The 19,245-nt window shown below is 33.4% G+C and overlaps 1 protein-coding gene across 1 annotated transcript in view; it reads right to left on the minus strand.

Moving 5' to 3' along the window:
- LOC119066248 (protein expanded) overlaps positions 1–19,245 on the minus strand; it is a 37,117-nt gene that overhangs the window by 1,191 nt on the left and 16,681 nt on the right. The window contains exons 2-6 of the mRNA XM_037168572.1: positions 7,916–8,051; positions 7,691–7,836; positions 3,198–3,277; positions 1,492–3,132; positions 23–1,427 (exon numbers count right to left, since the gene is read on the minus strand). Coding sequence (XP_037024467.1) covers positions 23–1,427; positions 1,492–3,132; positions 3,198–3,277; positions 7,691–7,836; positions 7,916–8,007 — 3,364 coding nt within the window. The 5' untranslated portion in view covers positions 8,008–8,051. The remainder of the gene's footprint in view (positions 1–22; positions 1,428–1,491; positions 3,133–3,197; positions 3,278–7,690; positions 7,837–7,915; positions 8,052–19,245) is intronic.

Genomic DNA, 19,245 nt, shown 5'->3' on the forward strand with positions numbered 1-19,245 from the left:
ACTTCTAAAACTTGCTACTTACCAGGCGGAATCGGTAGCGGCTTATTTAATGGAGTCATCATATTGCTTGGCTTCACTGGTTTTTTGTAATCATATGGCGGTGGAGGCGGTGGTGGAAGTCGCCGAACTTTCGGAACTGTCTCAACCGATTTCAAAATGTTGTCGTCCGATTTTGATCTTGAAAATATTACAGAATGTGGCAATGGTCGAGGTCTAAGCGGTGGTGGTGGTTCGTATGATGAACATAAACTGGCGACCGAAGGACTATACAGTGGAGAATATGTTCCAGGTAATTGTACGTAAGTGTCGGACAGATTTTGAGTTGACGCGTATCGAGAGTGTGTCGAATAGGCCATCGATAGGTATGGTGTACTTCGGTAGATTGCGTGACCTTTGCATGAATCCCACGTTCCATGATGACTTCCGGTGTGATAAGCTAAATACGGAGCTGGTGGAGGATTTTGTGCCATTGCAGCCAAAATGGAACCTTGCTTCGCATCCAGATATTCTTGTTGACTAACTGCTGGATCTTGCAACGGGTAAATTACATAGTCGACGTCACTATACAGCTGCTGTTGATACAATTCTATTTGCGATCGAGCTAATTGACTGGAATAAACAGTAGCTAATTGATGTGGCGGTGGAGGCGGCGGTTGTCTTGGCAAGGTCGGTGGTGGAGGTGGAAGATATTGTCTCGGTTTGATAACAGGCAAGAGGACACACGTTCTTGGTGGTTTTGGCTTTCCGTCCGGATACGGATAGGAAATATTTTTGTGTTGCACTGGAATGTTGTGATATGGAACTATTGGAATGCCAATGGTTGTCGGTATAGGCATGTGCGACTGCTGAACATTAGCCACGGTTGGTGCAGCAAAACTTGGCTTCGGATTCTCGCCGATAACACTTGTGTGAGCCTTTAGAATGTTAATCTGTGGTCGCGTCGTTATAAACCGAGCGGCTGCCTCTTCAGATGAAACTACACTTGGTGGCTGTGTTGGCGTCGGTTGTGGAACTCGATTCGGTTGTTGTGGATATGGCGGAGGATCACGTAACGGTATGGCTGGACAATCATCTTTGCGTTTAACAGGCGGTCCACATATTCCAGTTGTTTCGTGTCGAGCATTATATGGCGGAGGTAGTATAGGAAACGATCGGTGGGAATTGCTGTCCACTCGAATTGGTGGTATTGGTGGATTAGCTGGCAACAATTCATCTTCATACTCGTCTTCAGTTGGAGCAGTATCCTGATTGCCTTGTAAGTAACTTTCACCATCCAATGGCAATGGCAAAGTTACATAATCACAATCTGAATCTAATGTATCACTAACGGTTTTTCTCGACGGATATGTACCACGGCCCACTATCAGGTCAGTTAATTCTTCAGCACTTAGCAGCACATGCTTTTTATCTGAAGGATCACTACCATCCTACAAACAAAAAAATTGTTTATGAACAATCGGTGAACAATTTGAGTGAATGAAAAACACTTACCCCTCGAAATGAGCCGGACGTGCTTACATTCGAATCTGAGCGCATTCGAAAGTCTCTAGCATCGCTGTCCATTCGTTTCCTGAAATTTCCATCCACTGAATCCCTCGTTGCTTCCGATTCAGTATCGATATCGCTTTTAGGTTGAAAGCTTCCGTAGTAAGAGCTTTCATGGCTTTCTGATTCAGCGATCTCCGATGACTGACCGGTTAATTCACTATTACTCATTGTGTACACACCACTCGTTTCCGTTGGTGCTTGATGAGCGAGAGTATATACCCCAGACATGGTTTCTTCCTCTTCTGCATGATTCGAAGCATAGTTCAGGTCAATTGAGGTGTTGACCGTTTCGCTTAGTGTTGAGTTTTGTGCCGTATGACTAAAGCCTAGTTCCAAGCTGCTCGTGGCAGATATTCTTCGTCGAGTTTGGGTTGATTCTGTTGGAATTGATGGAAGTGTGGTAGATTCCGATGTAACAACAATTGTACTACAGGTGGAGGAGCACTGGGATCCAATATTGTGTTGTGATTTCGGTGAGTCTGTGTCCGTAGGATCTTTGACACCGCAGTCGTGTTTATGTTCCACCAACGGTTCACTAGTCGTTGAACGAGAATTTGAATGAATTGATAACGCAGCGACTGATTCGTGAACTTCGCAAAGGGAAACTTTCCCAACCGACGATGTTTGTCGACTAACGCTTGGATTATCCAAAAGATGAGCCAAAGCTAAACTCTCCGTTGATGGTGCTGCTACCGGTACTGCGGGTGGTGTATTTATCATGATTTCCAGTTCATCTTCGGAATGAACTCGGTCACTTACTATGCCCGACGTTGTATTCGAACTTGTGCTCGATATAACTGATATTCGTTGATCTCCTTTATTTTTGTAAGGTAGATTGAGGCTTCTCGAATACATGTAGCAAGAGTGTAAGCAACTACTTTCTTCTTCCTCTCGTCGGATAGCTTCACTGAGTCTTGTAGCGGTTTTCATCGAAAATTGATGTGTGTCTTTGCACAATGAAAACAAATTTTTGTTCTTATCATCACTCGCTGAATATAAAATGGTTTTCTTATCTCCATAACGAATTTCAAATTTTTTTCGCTCAAAGCTGAGCTTACTGATGTTTGGCCATAGGAACGTTGTTGGTTGAAAGTCATCGCCATAAACTTTAATACCTTTAGCGTACACAATAAACCAAACCGAACCAGCACCAATTTCATTTTTGCTCAATTTCATTCGGAAAACATGTGCGTTGAGTGCTTCCTGCAAGACACATGCTTCTCGAATGTAATTCGTTTCAGCGTCAGCACGAGACATGCCTCGGTACTCTCTATGGCAAGATTGGAGAGCCGTTGAACCCCACGACGATCGCATATGGTGCGGAATGTAATCTTCCAGTCGAAAATATTCGGTATTCATATCGTCCGGACAATCTCCAAAGTCCGCTTGCAGTGCCAGACCACCGAGTAAAATTAATATTTGTTCGGGACATTCTTTCGGAAATTCTCGACAAATTGCGTTGGCTTTTAGTTGAAGGTAGTAGTTGTGTCGGGACGTTTCATCTCGCAGCATTAATGGGCTTTCTATGTAGAACTGCACACGAAAATGTAGCTCTAATAGTGGACGACCATTTGCATCTAGACCCTAAAAATAGGAAATTTTCGGATTTGAGAACGAGTCCAATTAACAATAAAACAAAATTCCCGTACGTGAGTGTGAGATGATCGCCAGCTTTTTGGTCCGTATTTGGACAGTTTGCTTTCTGGATCGGCAAATAAATATTCCCCGTCTGAAAATTGGAAAAAAAAAAATTTCTATTAGTATTCATGAAGTGGTGTCAGCAATATGATATAGAAAATAACTTGAAATAAGATCATCTATAAGAATTATCGGATGAACCGGAAAGAGTAATTTAATAGAAAGAAAAAAGAACTGCTCTCTCACACGTTTCCATGTTTATTGGCGCTATCTGCAATTTGTGCCAATTAACGAGATTCTTTCAGTTCACAAAGTAAATAAATTATCTTTCAACTTCATACTTAATTATGTATTGATCATTTGCCGGGTATGATTGCGCTGGTTTCTATGACAGTTTATATATCGCATTATAATTCATCGCATAAATAAAATGTTCTTAATGTGCGCTTGATAGTTTTTGAAATTCGAGACAGAATTATTTACAATGAAGTGGAGGAGATGGTTTGCCAGAGAATCGATTTAATTGGCTAAAATAATGATTTCGATTTGTGGAAGGATCACATAAATTGTGGTTTAGATTTCCGGTTTTTTATAAGTTCAATGTGAAGGTTTTTTTAAAATTCTTTGATCATTTGTTTTTCGGATTTGGTAGGAATTTCAATTCTGAAAACTAGATCTGGAAATGAGTTGAAACCGAGAGGTGAATAAACCTGAAAATCGTCAGAAAATCTTCAAAATCGATTAAAATTCGCTGTCCAACCAAAGAAAAATGCAAAAAATCAAAAAAAAACATCTAAAAACTCAAACAGGCAATCCTTAAAAATTTATATTAATCATTTCTCCCTGGTCTATTACTTCCATCGATCAAAATATTTTGATCGGTGGATCTCAAATCTTGTACTTCAATTTGTAACTATTTAAAGGACCATATTTCCCAGACCCTGTTATTGTTTTTGTCATCGTTATCGATACCAGATTGAATAGCCCTATGTGACAGGTTAATTGGTCTAGGGTCTCGCTTCGTTTTGATCATTTAACTTTATTAAGATTATTTATTAAGATTACGCATCTACAAAGATCTGAAAGGACTGAAAGTCCACTATATATAAAACATCACAAATTTTAGTATAGCAGAAATTTTCGATTCTACAGGCCTACATTTCTTCCCCTTAACTAACATTCAGTAACACTGATATATCTGGATAGAATACTATTGGACAATCATGCTACTTCGGGCTCCAGAAATAGTGGCGGAAGGTTCAAAGACCCTTTGAACCGATAAGATTAGTGCTTCTTACTCTTTAAATGATCCTTATGACTAATTTTTTTGCAAGTGTACGTGTTGCACTACTTATATAAAATTGTTCAAAATATTCTGTTTTCATAGCGCCTTAACTACATTGCAGTGCCTTTGAAACGCTATAATTGTGCTTGTGTTTGAAACAAAACTTACATTTTTCTTTAAAGAAAGTCCTTGGGGAGATGAGCCTGTCCTAAAATAAAACCTAGAGCTACATGGCAAGGAAATAAATAGCTAAACTTTGAACCAAAGCAATACGGCCATGAGTAACGTACTACCTCTCGTAACGTTATATCGACGCATTTTGTATAAAAAGCATACCGAAACTGAGAAAGCTATCCCCCAAAACTATAAACAACCAATACTGAAACCATTTTTTTTTATATTAATTGGAAAATATAAAAAATTCAAAAATCGAAGCGACTCTGTTTATAAAATATAAAAATTCCTTTTCGTATCACTGACTGTATAATCTTAAGTTCATTACATACATATTTGAAACTCATAGGTATGGTACATTTAAACCTTTTAAAGAGTTCATATCACAACAAACCACTTCAAATACTTGCATCGTGCACACTCTCTTTCTATATGACCATGTATACATAAGGTGTGTGTTGTGTTTTTTTTTTTTTTCATTTCTATAAAAAAGGCTTTACATAGAGACGTTTATGTACTCTCATACATATAACCATGGTATGTCGTTCAGCCTCATTCCCAACGCTCACCCAAAATTCTTAAGAGTTATATCAGCTACCTGAATTACTAAACACGCGTCTTACGTCTTCAATCCATTCTTGTGTGTTGAATTGAAAAAGAAGAAAAAGGCAACGGAATACGACGAAGAATAAGAAGAAGAAGAGGAGGAGGAAGAAGAGAAGACGACTTACCACAACGAATGTACATATAAATTTTTTTTTGTATATTTGTTAAAACATTGAATATAAAAGTCTTGAACATTCGTTTCTTGAGTCGGTTTCGAAGAATAGATTTAATTTAAATAAATATAGTCTTTGGTACTCTCATACATTTTGATTATACAACACCGTAATTATATTCGGAATGAATAATAAAGTAAACAACTCAAGATTTAATTAAAAAAAAGTAAGAAAAGAAAATTATTTGTTCATGTTAAATATTAAAATTCGAATAGTATCTAGTTAAATGCTGCTGCTTATACGTACAGTACCTTCAGACACCGGTACGAGCACCGGTACGTTCATTACATTTCGTTCAGATGACAAGCGACTTTTTTTTGAAGATTTACATTCAAATTTATAACGAAACTGGTAGAAACAAACTTTTATTTTGATTTTAAAAAATAATATTTTCATAAATGAAATGACTTTGCCTTGCAATCGTTCGTTGTCCGTCTTATCTAAAAGGTTTAAAATAGAATTTGCTCAATACGTATTACACCAAGATCTCAATTTTATTATTGGAGACCTCGTTGTAAGAAATCTTAAATTAAATGTACTCCTGGGAAAGGTGAATTATATTTTAACACAGGACATGAAAACGAACTTCCGGTAAGGATTTATTGTTTCATTGTTTTTGTGTTTCGTTGTTCCGGTCCTACCCATATCTACGGTCACAATTGGCATGCGAATCAAATTTTTGAGTTTTCAACTTGCCCTGAACGACAGCCCTTTCAGTTAGATTATTGTCTTTAAATAGCATTCATCATTCGGTTGCCATGGTATCATTTTGGCACCAATTTGGATTTTACAATGTCTGACGGCTGAACTAGTTCTACCCTTGTTACGCTCAAAAATGTCGTAAAACATTTTTTTTATCGGTGTATGTATGGGTTGCAAACTGTGCCCTTATTAGACACAGCCTCGAGGTCTCTATACAAGACGTATCTACCACATCTAAGTCATAGTTTATGTACAACTCCTATTTAAAACGGACAAATCCAAATCAATTTTTCAGCATTGAATTTCCTGACGGAATGGACTGTTATTATGCATTAATTTTACTCATTCGTCTTCAAAAGTTGAAATGTTACTTTTATTATTTTCTTCGTGTAATTCCATCGCTTCATGAAATTTATATCAAAATGCAAGATAATCTTATGTACAAATAATAGTAACCACATTTAGGTTTGTCTGTTTTGATTTGGGAATTTTCAATCTGTTATGCCCGTGAGTACAGAGACGAGAAAAAAAAACCGATGATAAGTTCTACCTCTTGTGTGCTTCGTGAGGACTTTAAAAAATAAATATCTTTCGAGAAAAAAAAAGGTAGAAATAACATAATGATGTTCACAGTGATGTTGTATTAAAAAGGCATTTTATAATAGAGAGTGGACTCAGTGGAGAGAAGAAAAAAAAACCGATCTGTAAGAACTGTGTGCTATGCAGGTATGTATAAAACGTATATATATGCATTGTATGTGAGGCAGAACAAATTTTGATTGATTTTCTGTTGAGGAATTTTAATTTATCAACAGACTGGCAAGATTAATGACTTGTTCTGTGTGGAGGTTTTTATTTGAGTAATTTTAAGTAAGTTTTTATTGAAATCAAAAATGAGAATGGTATACTTGTACCGGAATGACTTTATGATTATGATTATATTTTTTTCCATCGTTTTAAAGTGTTGATTATAATGTCACCAATAAAGGTATATTTACCACAAAAATGGAATTTATTGAAATTTTTTGTTGTTGTTCAACTGAAATATTTTGAATTAATGCGTCGTTTCGACGAATTCCGGTTTGCGTGATTTTTTGGGAATGATTTATTTTTCACGGACGGTTAGTTACCATGTCCCGAATAGTTTTATCGATACTGCTCTTTCTCTTGATCGAAGTATTTTCGTCAGATTGAAACAACATCTATTACTTCGTTTGTTTAACATGTATTTTAGAGTAGAATACCGCGAAAGCCAAAGCCAAGCACTTTTTTCCAATCGATATAATGTACTTAGACAAAAACCTAACATTTCCACAGGTCCAGTTTAATACTCGAAATTATTCGGTATCACACAGTCTTCCTCTTTAAAAATTTTGAAGAGTGCAACTCAACATATTTTAAGCGCAAATAGTTGTAATAATAAGAATCAGCAAAGTGTTTTATGATCCTATTTCGTACCCGACAAGCAGTGTTATGGAACCATCTTAAGGTATAACTTTTCAGTTACTTAACTAAAGTATCTCGGTTCCAGAGAACATTAAATCAATTTTCTTTGTTAACGTACCTATTAACACTGCTAGACCGAACAATTCGGTGTCCAACATTCCCTGTTTGGCAAAATGAAGACATGTTTGAGTATACACCTCTCGAACGCGACTTTTTGCTTCGACCAGGAAGTAAAGAGTGCGAGGCTGTGGTATTCCTAATAATCTGAAATTTAATTAATTTTTTTTTGGGGTGAGAAACGTCCATTTCTATCGGCTCAAAAAATTTCAAAGGAAACACTTACCTCAATGCTAGAAATCGTGCTCCCGGTAGCAACGGTCTCGATGGTGGTGCGCAAACCTCCAAGGGTGCGCTTACGGTACAAAAAGCTCGCATGCTGCATCCTAGCTCCAGCTGCAGAAACTTGCTTGAAACATTTCCTGCAATAAAGAGAAAATGGCAATTTTAGAATACAATAATGGACATTTTATGCTTTTATGCTTTAGTGTTCCATTTGGACATGTTATTTAACTTTTTCCCATACGTTTAAACGTATGCTATATTTCTTTGTAAATACACCTCTAGCATTTACACAGGTTCTAAGAATAAAAATATTAAAAATTAATGAGAATAAGATTAAGATAATACAATGTGCTTCAATATTACGTATAATAATGTTGTATGGTGTTCCACTGAACTCTGACAAGGTTTTTCTTAATTGTTCGCAAAGAATGAACAACAATAATTGTTTTTTTGCATTCGGTAGCTATATACATCATAAAATCTGCTTGCTTTTCATGCACTTTTTCAAAATAGAAACAACAAAAAAATTGTTTGTGCTACAAAGGTTTTTCTTTTTTATCAGTTTCCATTTGTGCGACAAATTACACAATGATGCAAATAGCAATTGTAAATTCTTATTCAATACAGAAGCAACAGTTTCTATGGTCAAGACTAATTGATTCAATAGAAATTGTTGTTGGTTTTTTTTTTTTTGATTGACTATATGTACCGTACCGGAGCTGTGGAAAGAAATTTATACAAATAAACGGATTGTGCTATTGTCATTATAAATAATTTAGACATAAAAAAAAACATAATTTGACTTGACCGTACGTTGTTTTATAGAATAAGTCACCAACTAACGTAACACGTCTTTTCAACAGTAGCTATAAGCTAATTGAAAAGCAATAAAAAAGAATCTACTTTCCATTTACATATCAGACGAAAGCACACCGAGGCACTAAGTCTAATATAATTTGGTTTGTAGCAACAAAATATTTTCTACTTAAAATTCCAGCAACATTTATTAAACCTGAAAGATTTAAACGAGAGAAGAGTAAAAAAAAAGGAAAATAATTTTCGTTATGTTAAATACAAAATAAGAAAATATGAGAAATTAAATCGAAAACAAATTAAAACTGTGTATGGAGTGGAGTATAGAGTGTGTCGATCATTCATTGGTGTTTATACACATATATATATTAAATGCATTCTAATTTATAGAGTACTCACTGTGATCCAGCACAATGTTATTATATATAAAATGGACTGTATTTATACATTCATATGATGTACACATAATATATGTAACCCAGCCATTATTTTATGTAATGTAGACTTATACAGAATAAATTTAAAATATGTGAAGCTTGCGCAGGTGGATTTAATGATAATTCTTTGAAGTTTTTTTTTCTTCTTATTATTTTACTCTTTAATTCAGAACGAGAGAGAATCAATTTATTATTATACACATGGGTCTATGTGTCCGTTTAAACTTTTCCACCGATAAAAGACGACAAAAGAAGATAATTTAACTGAATGGTTTTGAATTAGTAATGTTAGAGATTAACATAATTAAGTTAATCGAATGGTGTGCTTGCAAGTTTTTTTTCTTTCTTCAAATAAATGGATGTGGTATTATCATCCCGTTGAGTACATCAGAACACATTAAGATAAAATAGAATTTTAATCTACCGCGGAATTTTTATTGAAATTCCGGTATTTAGTCGTCGGTGCTTGACTATTTTACAATTTTAATTAAAGAAATTCTAGATTATTCGTAAAACGTTGTTTTGACAACTCAATAAATTAAATGCTAGCGTATTTTATTGCGTGTAATATACGAATCAACGCCAGCAGTATTATGTAGAATATAGCCAGTCTCAACGGTAAAATGCGAAATTTTCGAACTACTTCACATTTTATTTATTCAAAAACGTTCCTTCTCAGAAATCAGAAGCTCCATCATCAATTTATAATTTGTTCGCGGTGATCATCGTATATATACAATAAAAGCTTCTTTTTTGTGGCTGTATTTCAAAATATAAAACAGATGGTCAAAATGTGATTAAATCCTTGCCTCAGGTTGTTGAGGCGGTGAAAAAAAAAAACGAAATTCCTCAATCCTTCGCTTTTTTTCAGTATAATTTGTTGTTATGTTTTAAATTATTGTGTTTATGTAGATGTTACGATAAATAGCTCTCAGCTTCCCTTTTTTACTCGATAGCATATAAAGAATTTTACATTTTTGAATTCGATATATCAAAAAAAAAGACAACAGAAAAATGCTGGAAGCTGCTTCAGTTCTAAAATTTATTCTTTTTGTGATTCCATCCTTTTTGCCACTCAGTCATTGTCACTTTATTCAATATATTCGTCTTTGTTCAGTCTGGGTATGACGGCATAGACCATAAAAAATATTTCTTGGTCGAATTGAACTTAGAGCCGAATAACTGAATGGAATTCTGTGGAACAAAAAATAATTAAACAGGCAGCCAGAACAACTGCAATCTTTTACCACCCAATTTCAATATATCCTTCTTGATAAACTTGGTGCTTCAAATTGAAAAACGTCACTGGATTTATAATATCTCAAATCAATGTGTGTTATGTGTGTTCTTAGCCTGGGGTTTGAAATATGCATAATGCATTAAATAAACGAACATTGTAAGTATGCTACACCACGAGCTACACAGTTAAAACAAATCTTTTTTAGTGGTATAAATTTAGAAGCATTGGTGCATAAAGCATTAGAAAAATTTAATGCGCCTACAGAAGAGGACGTATAAATATGAATATAAAGATGGCCAAACATACAAGCTATGCATCCGGCTATTAATTTCATCTGTTAGCGATAAATACAACAACAGTAAGATCGGTAAGCTGTGTCTAGTGTCGTTTTTTATGGCATATTTTTTGTTAAAACAAATGAAGTAAAAGATTTTGAGTCAATTTGTTGCAAGTACGCAGATCAAAAGAAGTACTAAATTTTGTGAATTTATTGTGGATATATTCGCTCACAGGGTCTGCGAAAGTTGGATGTTGCGTAATTAACTTTTGTCGATGTATTGGAATCAATAATAATTCAATTTCCGAAGTACAACACAGAAACGTTCCAACTTTCCATTACGCCCCGCTTTTCCCCCCATTAAGCCATGTTGCCTGACTGCCAGGAACAATGGTATATGCTGTTATATTCATAATAAATCTATTTAAACGATTTATTTAAAATAATGAGATCACCCGGCGCCATTGAATATATCATTACCTTTGGAATATTATTACATCAATAACAAGATTATGAATATATGCATTATTCATAGCACAATTAAAAATAATAATATTTAAATGACAAGCTAAGACGTTTATTCGTTTATATATACATACATAATGTTATTTGCCGTTTGCACGCTGGTTTGGTACAATGTGTGTACTTTAAACATAAATTCCAATTATCAAAGGAATGCATACTTCAAATAATAATAATCAATAAACTCCGCATATAGCAAATATTAACAAACCTTGCATTGCGTGATATTTCGATATATATATATATATTTTTCCAACAACAAAATTTGCGGTAAAATCAATATAAACTTTTGTTCTACGTATTTAACGTTTATATCTGTAGGTATAAGTTTATGTGGATGTAATATACATCACCACAATGGTTAGGCTAATTACTTTCAAACCTTTAAGCTAAATCCTAGTTCCAATTTGTTTCTTTTTTGTCAACTAAAAATTCTTTTTTTTTTCAAATTAATTTATTCGAAAAATTCGAATGGTCGACTGAAACAAAATGATTTTTTTTTTTAATTTGTATTATTGACAAATATTTTAATTTATATTTTCGTATGTAGAAGTTGTATTTTTCGTACGTATTATTTACATTCAAATCTAATGTATAACCTTGGTTTGAATCAATTTTTGTGACAACCTAATCTTGAAAACAACAAGTCATTACGCTCTTACGCAAATATTATTTTAATGATACAAAAAGCGGTCGTGAATATATATATATATAGAAGTTATGCGACTCGGCGTGACTGCACATTTCAGCTATGTGATGGAAAAATATTTTGTTTCGTTTTTAAATTAGAACAAATAGAAGAAAAATGTGGAAGAATGTTCACACATTTGAAAGCGTCAAAAAAAAATCTTTCGTAAAAATTTGTTATGTAAGACATATTAAAGTGATTTCCGGTATAATAAACTGTAGACAAAAGTGGGAAGTTATCTGAATAGCCTTTTAGAAACGACAAGCATATCACAACAAAATCAGTTACTTCATTTGTGCATCTTCTAGTGTTTGATACACAATCTACTACTTCATTCATTTATTTAACATTCTACTGGAATTCCAGAAATGTACTGTAAGCAATCTAGTACATTTTCTACTGGCCATACAAAAATCATCCAAAAATGAATTCTATGCAGTTCATACTTGATGGTATTAAAGATGTATTAAAGATGGATTATCGATTCCATATGACTAGCCGTTTCCAGAAGGTTCGTTTAGATCCACGAAACGGAAGTCCAACCGACAAATCATTTGCTACAGTAATTTATGTCCATTATTTATGTTCTCTAACGATGGTTAACATTAATTTTCAAAAGTTAATTTAAATTTCATGTTCGCGCCAACTGACTATAAGCATATTCAAATCCGATAATTAAATTCCTATTTCAGAAAAAGTAAACATAAACAACAATTCAACCTCTTGACTTTGCCAAGAAATATTCGATAACAGCATTTTTCCGTCTTAAGAATCAATTACAGCAAATATCTAAAAAATCTCACGACATTTTCGAATTCCGAACATTTTTTTTATTATGAAAACACAAAAACGTTCTCGATTGTCAAGTCGGAGAAAAAAGGCAGGGTTCGCGGAATTTTTATTAATCATTTTGAAGAAACAGTTGGTTTTTTATTCGATTCCAGAAAAGTCACACCGATCATAGTTTAATGTCAGCTGAAGTATAGGATGTTAGTTGTCTTTGTGGCGGCGTTTATTTGCGCGTATTTCTATTATAAATGCGTCTGCATTACTAGTCGCCACTATTAGTAAAATTTCAGCTCATACTGACGTGCTAAGTTACAATATAATATATAGGCTCAGAGTTAATTTCAATAGAAAAACAAAAGAAATGTGACAGTACGGCAGTAAAAAACTCTTTTCGAAACGGATAGTCATTTGGTATCGACAACGACTAACAAATTAAACGATTGGCTCTGGCCAATGTTCATTATAATAGCAAATTGTGTGATAAAAAGTAATGAAGTAATAGATTTTGTAATAGATTTGTTGACTCGATTTCTACCAGTCCGAAGCAAATGTACGACAAATTTTAGACGATCTTCATAAGGAACTGAGAATACACTACATAAGTATTCAAGATAATGGTCTGACAAGTTTATGTTCTAGAAACGGTATAAATAAACTGTTTTCCAACGTTCCAACGATCATTGTATACGGATCATCATTTCCCAACATAAAACTCGACTCACTTTCCTGCCAAAGAATTTTTCTGCAAAAAATATATAAAAGCAAAAAAACTGCATCACGATTCTCTCCGAGATAAATTATCACCTCGAATCAATAAACATTTCAGCCTGAAATGCATCCATTCATTCAAATTTATTACAAACCTTAAATTTTCAAAGCATTTTTTCTTCTCTTTTTTTCAGAAAAACAGCCAATATTTTTTCGTTTCATATAATTGGAATTCACATTAACACACAGCACAAAATTCAAAACTCCAAGCAATAAAATATAATATGCGTTTCGTACATCAAGGTGTATTATATATGTATCTCTACTGAAAGCGCTATATATTCTCAAGCCCATAATATCAACTTTCCACATTGCCAGAAAACCAATTTTTTATCCATTTAAATAATCGAAAAAAAACCGTATTGTATACATACATGCATATTAAAAAGCGAAGAAGATAAAACCTGGCACAGCAATTATAGCCTGACAAATTTATGACATTGTTTGTCCTCTTGCTACTGTTGGCTGCTACGCTTTTGGCTTGTATATAAAACACGTTCAAAATTTAATATGAAGAAAAATAACAGAAAAGAAAGAGTTAAAAACTGGAAACCTCTTTAGTATATTATGTACCCAACACATATCGAATATATAAAAATGATACACAAAGATTGAACCTATTCGATTACAAAAAAAATCAGCAATTTGACCGAGAATCTGAAGCTTTTGTCACAGGTTTACAATCTCTATAATCTCTTACATACGGAAAGCTTATCGACAATATATCATTATTTGATCTGTTACTTAGTTTGATTTAAACAATTCTCAACACAATCTTTTACTTCATTTGTTGTAACATACGTCTTACTATATATGGCGGTATAGTTCATCATTGTTATTTTTATCGCAACTGTTGTTAACAAATGAAATATCCAAATACAACCTCGGGTGTGATACTGCTTACATTCGGTTCGTCACTTTCTTCGCATTGTTGTCTTTTATTTTTGGTATTTCAAATAAATAGTCTTATCCGACTGCAAAGTAAAAACCTTTTTTTGAGCCAAAATGGTAAAGTTGAAGATTCAGGAAAAGTAAATAATTCTAAGCTGTCGTTGAATGTATGTCGAAAATATGAGTCTGATTTAAATTCGTGAAACATTTATAAATAAAATTGTGCCGACTAGTTAGGTATTATCGACAACGAAAACTATCATTGAAAGTTGGCGATGTACTCTGGAGCTTTAACAATGGTTTGGAACTTTTTATTTGGCCAAGTTAGGGGGTTGCAGACCGAGGCATGGCATAATCATAATCGCATAAGATTAAATCAAAATTTGAAAAAAACATAAACTATTTTATTTGTTAAGCCCTCGGGAAATGAGGTTTACCGCTAATGTCAATGACTCATTGACATGTATTTAGTAAAAAATTGTTACTTACGTCGAAAACCGTACTTTTCGTAATTCATTTCACCTATTTCGAAGCCTCTAGCATACATGTAAAATGCATTACATAACTCGGAATAAAAATGAAAGTCATATTGTCGTTAGTCTATCGACCTCGGCTTCGCCTCGGATCAACAAAACTCTCATAAAAACTCGACTTTGCAACTTTCTATCCCTTGCTACGTAAATTCAGTAGTCAAATTTATAGCACGATCGCCAATTAAATGAAAAAAAAAGTCTCTGAGTCTGAAACGAATTTCCATAGAAAACAATTTCCCTCAAAACTATTACACCTATTATCGACGAATTTCTATCAAAACAATAAACCAAAAAATTTTATTCTTCAAATTTACTTACGTCTATACTTTCAAGCCGGGATAAACAATAACTTTCTATGTATCATAAGTTCATTACACTTCAAAATTACGATTCTTTTACTTTACACTCTTAGTATAGTTCACAGTGCATGTAAATATGTTACAGTCCTACAATTTCTCTTCGGAGTCAAGCCATTCGCGTTAGCTTTACCACACGATTAATTTTTCAAATCAATGTATTTGAATAAATAAGAAGACGAAAAAAAAACATCAAAACTTTTTCCAGCCATATTGTGCACAACCAAATATCTTAAGAAACTCTGATATTTTTCTTGACGTGAATGAATTTGCCAGTATCTAAGGTGTAGGCAAGTTATATTAAAACGTGTCCGAATTACAAATGTAATAATATTATATGTATATATACCACCATACACATCTATAAGAAATTTTATCCACCACATAGGTATATATAGTATCTACCAAACCTAATAACCAGCGTTTTTTTTTTCCTTCCAAACAAATTTTATATGTGGTACACCCAGCCCATTAATAACGCGGGAAATAACAACGTGCTCGGCGATTGTTTTCATTATCAATTGATTCAGTGTACACATGCGAGTCGTGGAATGTGGCTGGCCTTCAAAATATATAAAATCCAATGGAAAAGACTTGTGGTACGAGTATTATGGTGATGTGTATGTGTGGTGAAACAACATTGTGTTCTTTGACTTTACCACGATTTTTTTTCCCTTCATCATAATCTTGTTCTGTTGCGGAATTATTGAACATTGAACAATGAATCGATTTTTTTTCCTTCATCATTTTTGTGTATAAAATATTCGCGCCAATTGTTTTTAAAAAGAGAAACGGAGATTTGGATTCGGTTTCTAAGGGTTTCTTTGGTAAAACAATAGGATTGTAAGCGGTCTTCAGAAATTTAGTTTGATACTTGGGCTTTGACCGGTTGTCAATGGTTTCCTTTTTACCAAAATAATTGTAGGTCACACATACCAGGACGAGGAGTGACGCACTTCTCAGACTAAATGTACCAAATGGACTAATGTACCAAATGGACTAAATGCAGAATTGTGTTTTACCCCTCGACGCTCGTAATAGAGCTTAATTTCGAGGAATTTTATTCTTCAAAAATTCCATAATTCCCACACAAATTTCATAAATGGACTACGGAATTTTTCGTAATTTCCGATAACTAAATCGCTTAATGGGGCCTGACACAACGCACAACTTTACATTTTTATGAATTGAACTCATACCGAAATGCTTCATTTCCGATACATTTCAAAATATATAAATATTTCAACAACAAAAAAATTGCGAACGTACACAATAAAATTGAATAGGTCTGAATCTACAAAAGCTGATTTCGGTATGAATAATGTGATTCATTAACAAGGCATTTAAATATGTAGAGATATTCACGATATATTTATGTGGTACACATATGATTTTTCGGATTCTTTTTTTTTAATTGACAAAAACTGTTTCTGTATGCATACAACAGTACCATATTATATAAAACACGCTAATGTATCACCAAGCTTTTAATGCTTAAAAAAATGTATTCGTAAGGAATTTTTCAATATAACAGTCGGAATTTAAACCGTAAAATATTTTCACATTCCTCATTTATATATTGATATTGCCTTTTTTGTAATTTTTTTTTTTAGAAATACAATACGGTGTGCAGTGCATATATACACAGACGTATTTATATAGTCGTATAGTTTTGGCCAGATTTGAATAAAAAAATGACCTGCAGATACGTTCAGGTACATAACATCGAATGAGTAACCTTTCATTGTTTGTTCGAAATTTTTGTGTCGGATGATGGTTTCATTCGTCTGATGGCGTACACAACATATTTGTATTTTGTAGAAAATTGGATTTTCATTCTTTTAAAAACTCGCTATTTAATTTTTTAGAGATTTTCCAGGTCATCTGCTAGCGGTAACAACGACAAAATAAGCAGGAACTTTAACCACCTTTGCTTTGTATAGTCTGATAGTTAAAACTGGATACTAATAAACGACCGATAAATTAATTCAAAACTACAGATAGAAAATAATGAATTACCGATGGAAAGTAATAAACTACCGATAGAATTTATCATTTTCTATCGGTAGTTTATTACTTATCGATAAAACGACCAGTTTATCGGTACTCTAGTACTTTTTATCGGTAAAAAGTTATCGGTAGTTTTGAATATTTTTATCGGTACTTGGGAATTTCGCTATCGGTACTTTATTATTTTTTATTGGTACTGTGATCGGTCATTTATTATTTTTTATCGGTAGTTTTGAATTAATTTATCGGTAGAATATAATATCCCGTTAAAACTTATGAACATACTGGAACTTACTGGACATTTTCTCAGACATTTTAAAGGCGGCTGACAAAATTGGTTCTATTTTTGTAACCAAAATAAATTTTAATAAAATTTAAAAAAAATTCTGTGCATTTGGGAGACAGTCGAACAGTTTTTTGTTTAGACCAATATTTTACGTTGAATTTGTTAAAACTTCAATTTCCCAATTGGCGGACTGTTGGTGTTCTCTTGTACAATGTAAGGTAAAACTTTACGATTCGCTTGCCGTTTCTCAAAGTTTTACACTTTCCAATCAGTACCAAGTTCACTTACAAAATTCAACTAGTTTTCAGTATAAACTCGGAACTTCGATGCTCTCAATTTTACGTTTTTATCGATCCAGTGATTAAATTATCACATATTTGAATGAGAAGAAGAAGAATATTTTTTTTACTGTACACATACATGAGCCCCAACAACACAATATAATATAAAACATAATCTCATAATGTGGCCATCTGGTTAAAAATAAGGAATTCGGAAAATAAATGGTGGATGCATGCCACGCACGACTTTATCTTTTCAATAGCGTTTTATACGGTTTGGTGTTTTTCTTTGCATCGTTCGCCTTTTTTTAAACATTTTTTTTTATTGTTTTCCGTGCAAGGGCTTTACGAATTATATTATTATTTTTATGAAATTGAGAAGAGCTGTTAAAATATACACAAGAAATTGCAACAATGTTGCAAGTTCGATTGACGTGAGGGACGGACAGAAATTATGTTGGAATAAAATATAAGTTGAAACGACAGCATTTAAATGTGAACAGGACTCTCGTCTTTTGTTAATCTCGTCTAATCGGATGGCTGTGTTATTATTCCGTATATTTTCATACATATATGCTAAACGAAACGAAAAATTTAAATTGAATTTCAAATTATTTTTTTTTTTTGTAAAAACAGTGGTCTGATTTATGCTAAATATTCTGGAATGTGAAATTAATGGAATGGAATTAGGAATGTAAAATGTAGCTGCAGGGTATATGAATTTATAATAGAAATAAGTTTTATGATCTTCAATTCACTGAAAGTTGTTCTTTGCTGGTTTCAGTCTGTAATTATAGTTCACAAATTCCGGTATTGTAAGCATGGATAATTGATGAAAAATTGGAGAATTTGGGATTGTTATGTTCTCAAGGAACGTACACTTCCCGCCACAAAATATATATATAATCAGTGGCTTATATCGTACCCAACACCGTAAAATATATGGCATACATTCATTTCATGAAAATATAACTATACTATAACGAGTTTTATGTTATGTTATGTTATGTACACTTGTGGTGTCTATATACCTACATATAACAACGCTCCAACTGAGCAAAAGAATTTTTTAACCCATCAAAAATCTGAATAAAATAAAAACAAAAGCACAAATTTATAAAGTAACCTGAGGGCATATGGTGGAATTTTTATAGGCAGCAACCCATCGCATGTGTATATAAATATACATATCTGCAACTAAACCTCATCCTCATTGTACGTGGAACATTGTACAACACTATCTTCATTTTCTTTATTTCATTTTACACAAATATTCGTCTGCCTTCAATAAAAAACAATTTTTTTTCTTTTTGTTTTTATGCTGATGGTGTGCTGTTCCAACAATATTTATATGAACACAAGAAAGAAAAGAGAGGAAAAAAAACCAACGATCCAAGTTATATATTATTTTATATGCATTCGTTCTTTAATGTTACATGG

Source organism: Bradysia coprophila, chromosome IV, assembly GCF_014529535.1.
Source record: "Bradysia coprophila strain Holo2 chromosome IV, BU_Bcop_v1, whole genome shotgun sequence".
Taxonomy (NCBI): domain Eukaryota; kingdom Metazoa; phylum Arthropoda; class Insecta; order Diptera; family Sciaridae; genus Bradysia; species Bradysia coprophila.